This window comes from Rutidosis leptorrhynchoides, chromosome 5 (genome assembly GCF_046630445.1).
Source record: "Rutidosis leptorrhynchoides isolate AG116_Rl617_1_P2 chromosome 5, CSIRO_AGI_Rlap_v1, whole genome shotgun sequence".
Taxonomy (NCBI): Eukaryota; Viridiplantae; Streptophyta; class Magnoliopsida; order Asterales; family Asteraceae; genus Rutidosis; species Rutidosis leptorrhynchoides.
In genome coordinates, this window is record NC_092337.1 from 68,904,289 (window position 1) to 68,910,288 (window position 6,000).

The 6,000-nt window shown below is 32.4% G+C and overlaps 1 protein-coding gene across 1 annotated transcript; it reads right to left on the reverse strand.

The window, feature by feature from the left end:
* Positions 1–2,610: 2,610 nt before the first annotated feature.
* Positions 2,611–5,566, reverse strand: LOC139847441 (uncharacterized). Its single transcript, XM_071837114.1, has 3 exons — positions 5,217–5,566; positions 3,548–4,063; positions 2,611–3,040 (listed from the first exon to the last, which is right to left on the reverse strand). Exons 1-3 carry the CDS (start codon positions 5,439–5,441, stop codon positions 2,837–2,839), a joined length of 945 nt encoding a protein of 314 aa, XP_071693215.1. The 5' UTR covers positions 5,442–5,566; the 3' UTR covers positions 2,611–2,836.
* Between the last annotated feature and the right edge of the window lie 434 nt (positions 5,567–6,000).

The following is a 6,000-nucleotide window of genomic DNA, read 5'->3' on the forward strand; positions in this document are numbered from 1 at the left end:
CGAAAAAAAAACTCGAAATGAGCTGGGGTCGTTAAGAAAAAAACCTCGAATTGAGCTCGGCTCGTTGGGAAAAACTTGAACACGTTAATCTTCAAAAGCATGTTAAGTATATCAATATTCTCTAATTTCAATACTTGAAATAAAGCAAAAGTAGATCATAAGTGAACATATCATTACAAGGTTTGTAACTTTCAATAACATGTTACAATTAAAAACTTTTAATGTGAACAAGACTTGCAATTGTGCAAGTAATTCAAAACCATTGATAACATTCTACACCTAGCTAAAATAACTTTCAGAAGATCAAAAAACATGAATATGTCTTAATTGATTCCAAGTTCGATGAACTCCAAAATCATATCAAAAGAACCTGCATCCGAGAAAACGTAGATTTAATACACAAACTAAAAAACAACAGTGACAAGGGGATCAGATTTCGCCATATCTATTTACGCTAGTTATGGAAGTCTTGACGTTAATGATTCCAAGAAATGTGAAGAATGACAGCTCATTATGGGAAACGATGAATGCGCAAGGTCCGATTGTTTGTGTTGTCTGTTAGTTTATATTAGTATGTATGATCGAGAGCAATCAATTAATTTATATTAGTTTCAAGTCTTATTTATTATTGAGTTTCTTTTCTAGAATATATAATGCCATGTTATATAATTGTATTAACTATAAAATGATATATTCGGTTTAGTATAGAAGTTCGATTCCAAATTCTGTATTTGGTGAAATGACCATAACCCTTAGGAAGCTGTAGAGCCCCGCGGTACCTTATGCAACTTGATTATTGTTAATATACGGAATATTATTTTCTAATGTTGACTAATCGTAGACATAAAGATTGTTCAAATAAATGATGAGTACCCCTTAAAGTTCTATTGTTATAGTGAGTTAGCAACCTGATGGGGATTTGTCGTGTTACTGGAATACATACGACACGTGGAATGTTGTAGTATGGTCATGACATTAATCGGGACTAGTTTATTACCCGCGAATTCAAGATTTAGACATGAAATAGTGTTTAATGGTGAAAGAGATGTTAGATTAATACATAATGATGACATTATGTTTTACGAGTTTAAACAATTTTATCTTATGATGACAAATTCTTACTAAGATTGCACCGACCTTTTGTTACCATACTCAATATTGTTGCTCAGAAAGTCATTGTCATAAAAGCGCTTTAATGGCAACAAGTAACAAAAAAAAAAAGTTAGAAAAAGATGGTTGTTTGTTTGAGACAGCCAAGCAGATTTTATAGACCCGTGAAGCCCAGCTTGTTATCCTTCCACTGTCATGAGCGAGGGGTTTTCGCAGCTCTGTGAAGCCAGCCTTACGCAGTGCCCCCTACTTTAGGAACCACGAGACCCAAGCCTTCTCTCGAGCCACATGGTCCAACTCGCAACTTGGAACGGGCAAGCCGGTATGTGCTGCAACAGGACCAATCCAGCTTGACTAGTTCAACATTCAACCATCTTAATACCCTCACTTGAGTTACAGGCAAGCGTTACCAAGCCCAGCGACATCTAGTTTACAAAATAGCTTTATAAAGATATTTAACGTTTTAACTAGTACCGATGTGGGAACAAGCTGAGAAAGAAATCGGGACATACAATTTGTGGTCTTGGAAAATTGAAATTTCTTGTATTGCTTAACTGTTAACTTTACTATTGTCTGTCTTTATTATTGCTGTAACTACAAATATGTTACGTTATTCTGAACTATTTAACTATCAACTATAACTATTTTTTATTAAAAGATTGTAGAAGCTCATTCACTAGTAGCTGTATATAAGTTGTATCATTTGTACCTTAACTTGATTTTATTGTAGTTTTTATTGGTATGTATATAAAACTGAAGGATTAGTATTTGGTGCCATTTTATAAAGGAAACTAAAATACTGCAAAACAATTTTTTGTAACTTAATTAGTATCTTGTGATAAAGTACTAAGCGAAAAATGTTCAAAAAAGTTAACTACTTATATCTGTAACAATCTTTGTGTTTCAACTTAAAAAAAAAAAAAAAAAAAAAAAAAAAAAAAAAAAAAAAAAGTCACTATAAAGACTTTGGGCATCGATGTAATAAAAACAATTCAATAGTTTGTATTCGTATAGATATTAAATTAACAGTGGTGTTAACCGAGTCAAGTCCCGCAGTAAATTTTTAACATATGTTTGCAAATACTTTGTTTCGGACGCGATTTATAGTATGAACACGTCCAGATAATATAATTTTTTCCTGAAGCCGCTTCCAAACTCACCGACCCCAAACTCGATCCAAATAAAAAAAGGTTCAAAACTCACCAACAACCCCGAACTCGACCCAAGTAAAACACTCTGGAGGAATACTGAACCTCTTAAAAGGGTTATCACCTACTACGTTTTGGATTAGTATGCTCTGTGATTGCGGAGTAGTATATTGTTAGATGACTTAAACACTAGAGAAAATGTTATCGTATCTCACTGTGTGTGGATTATCATTTTATATTAACTGTTAACAAAGTAAAATCTATTTTTCTTCTTTTCTAATTTCTAATTTGGTAAAAAAGAAGTGTCAAAATAAGATCATGCCAATTGAATATTGGGGAATGACACAATATCTGAAATATGAAGGTAACACATTTTAGTGAGAGTAGATCAATATCTGATGATTCTTTGAGTAAACATAGAAACAGAGACAGTTTAAGATCCTTTGAGCTTCTACAAAATATTAATAAAACAAATTGATGTGACACAAATATGTTAACTGCTAACAAACATGGACCAAGGCATTTGCCAATGAATAATTATAACATTATACGGAGCAAAACTTTAAACTATCTTTGGCCTAAGTCTCTGATTCCTCATTTGTGTCGGTAGTAGATTCCTCAGGGTGCGGTCCATCAAATTTGGCTGGACCAGGTCCAGCCGAAACTTTAACCATTGCCGGTCTAAGTAATCGTTCTCCAAGAATAAACCCTCTTCTAAACTCCTCTAACACTATTCCTTCATTAAACTCCTTTGACTCTTCTCGCGCAATTGCTTCGTGAACCTATATCGCAAACAAACATTACACAAGATACAAAAAAAAAAAAAAAAAATTAAGTTCGTCAACTGTAAGCCAATATATTTTTTATAGTATGAATAGCAAAAGATGTGGCTAACGATGGCAACTTCGATCCAGTTCTTATAAATGGGTCGATTTGGTTAAATTGTTATCTTAATTAGGTCATATGAGTTACACCAAATTTTAAAGCTAAATAGTGAATGGGTCAAAGTCAAAAGGGTTGAAAGTTGGCCGAAGAGTACTTTTAACACAAACAACGTTCTAAATCACCTTCTACAAGCATATTCGTCACATTAAACTAGTGTCACAACATATCACATTTTGGGTATAATTCATTTTATGGTTGATCCAACAAGTTTCAGCACATACTAAAAAGTTTATCCGTTTTAAACCATTACCAGCTCGTCTGACCCACCCATATTGCCACTCGTACATTGAGAGAAAATAACAAAAATAAATAAATCAGTCATAAAAAGAAGTGGTCAAACTTACTGCAGGATCGAACGGTTTTCCAACTGTTGGTACAGCAGCCACACGTAAATTCCTCATAATTTCAACAAACTGTTTATAAATCCCCTGATAACTCGCATCGATCTTTTTTTCCTGCTCGGTTTCAATTTTCAACTGTTGTTTTGCTCTCTCGAAATTATCAACCATAGGCAAAAGACTCTCAACAACTTCACCTTGAGCATTACTTCGTACATTAAGTCTTTCTTTTTCCGACCTTTTTCTAAAATTATCGAAATCCGCTTGCAACCGGATATATCTTTCTTTCCCCGAACTTGAATTGGCAGTTAATGATGCAACCTTCTCCGATAATTTGTTTTTCTCGGTTTCTAGATGACATAATGTCGCCTCGATATCAGATGATGTTGTGTCGTCTTTATTGAGAATAGCTACTTTGTAAAGTTGAAGCAGGGACTTAACGGTCAATATGCTCTCTTGTTCTTCATCGCTTTCAGATTCTTCAAGATCGTTATACTGAGCCTCGGCCTCTTCTTCACTTGTCTGCCGCAAAAAAAAATTACAAAGTATGTTTCAGCAAAATATTAAATGGAATCTTAACTCGACAAGTGAGTTTGATTTTAAAGAAGAACTGGATAACCTACTGAATATTAATAGAAATATTGAACACGTTTCAGGATCTAATTGTTAAATCACTAATCACTATTCACTATTGTCAACTGTTAGATCGGGGGACTTCATTATATGCGCATAATAGTGTCATTTGATTTTGCATTAGGATTATTCGAATTCTGTAAATTATAGGTTTGATAATTGAAAGGATTAAGGACAGTGATTTAGTCAAGAACTGGTGGAATTTTATTATCAATTTGAGAGTATGAGGCATGAATAGAAACCGTCGATGACATACACATGGGCCATGCCTGCTACTAATCATATTCATCTACGATGTATAATTGCTTGTTAGATCACTTTTTTATTGTTTGATTATTATTAAAAATGGCTTAGATTACTGTCATTCAGCAAATCATTCAGTAAGAGAAGTAACATAGCATTCTCTCCTTACGATATTACTCCGTATAAGATTGTGAAAGGGGGTGCTTATTTTGTGGTCAAACATTAAACAAGTGATTATGCATCTGCCTACAACAAATTGCGTTGAATCATTAAAATTTGAGTGCAAGTATGAAACTCATAGCTCCATAAAACGTTCAAATTTACCATCAAAACTCAACATGACCATTTAAAGCCACATTATTATCTTTTTGCTCTGCTAAAGTTTACAGGGTCTTTAGTACCTAACGACGATATAACATAAATATACATAATCAAGTTCAAAAAGGCCCAAACTTTCAAATCATCACCCTAAAAGAAACTCAAAAATATGAAATAGTTAACAATATAAATGGATTATTTTGTATAAAACATGAATGTAGTTATCCCTTAATGATGTATTAGCAATTGTACACTTTTTCTTTAACATAAGAGTCATCAAATGATAGGTTTGTGTAAAAACTAAGAAATTCAACAAATTTATAAACAAAGTTAACATTTTTATACAAAAGCTAACAACTTTAGATGAGTTATACAGCACAAACCATATAAAATTGTTACTTATAAGCTCAATTATAACTTAATTTCAACATCAATAAGTATATATAACCTAAAAAACTGAAATTGAGGATGAAAATAGTACCTCAACAGCAGTGTCTTTGGCTGTAAACAAAGAAGATTTAAAAAGATGCCAATTTTGACCGAGATAAGAATTGGATATAGATTGAGAAAACCCTAAATTTGGTTTAGAAAAATGTTGAATTTGTGGTTGTTTAAAAGCAAGATTTTTGGTTGGAAATTGGGAGGATTTGCGAGGAATAGGAGTGCCAAGAGAGTATTGATTGGATAGAGGAAGAAAAGCCGCCATGGAAGATGATGGTTGTAGAGACTATTTGGGGCTTTTTCCACTTTGATGATATGATGATATTCAAAGAGTATTCTGGATTTTAATTAATTGATTGTTAAAAAAATGTGGAGTGTATACAGTGAGATATTGTTTCGGACTATCTTTTGTATAACTTATTAACTTGTGCTCTATTGATATTTGATATTAACAATAATTTCTTGTTATTTTGTGTAATTTCTGTTATATGTTATTATGTTTTTCGGACGAAAAATAGAGATATTGACAGAAGTTTCTGATATTTTGACCGACTTTGATATATCTTTGATTATGGAGTTGTTTTCAATGAAGAAAAAATCAAAGTGAGTTTTCTAAACCTTTTCTTAAAATAATTAGCATTTTATATCATTTAATCACATGTGATTATATTAGTCAATCACAAGTGATTATATTATTCAATCACATGTGATTAAACTAAACATAGAATCACTATTTGACATATATAGTGATTCTGTTTTTATTGTATTTTGTTAGTGAAAATATATTTGATAATAAAAAGGGTGTTTGGAACGTTTATCGTGTC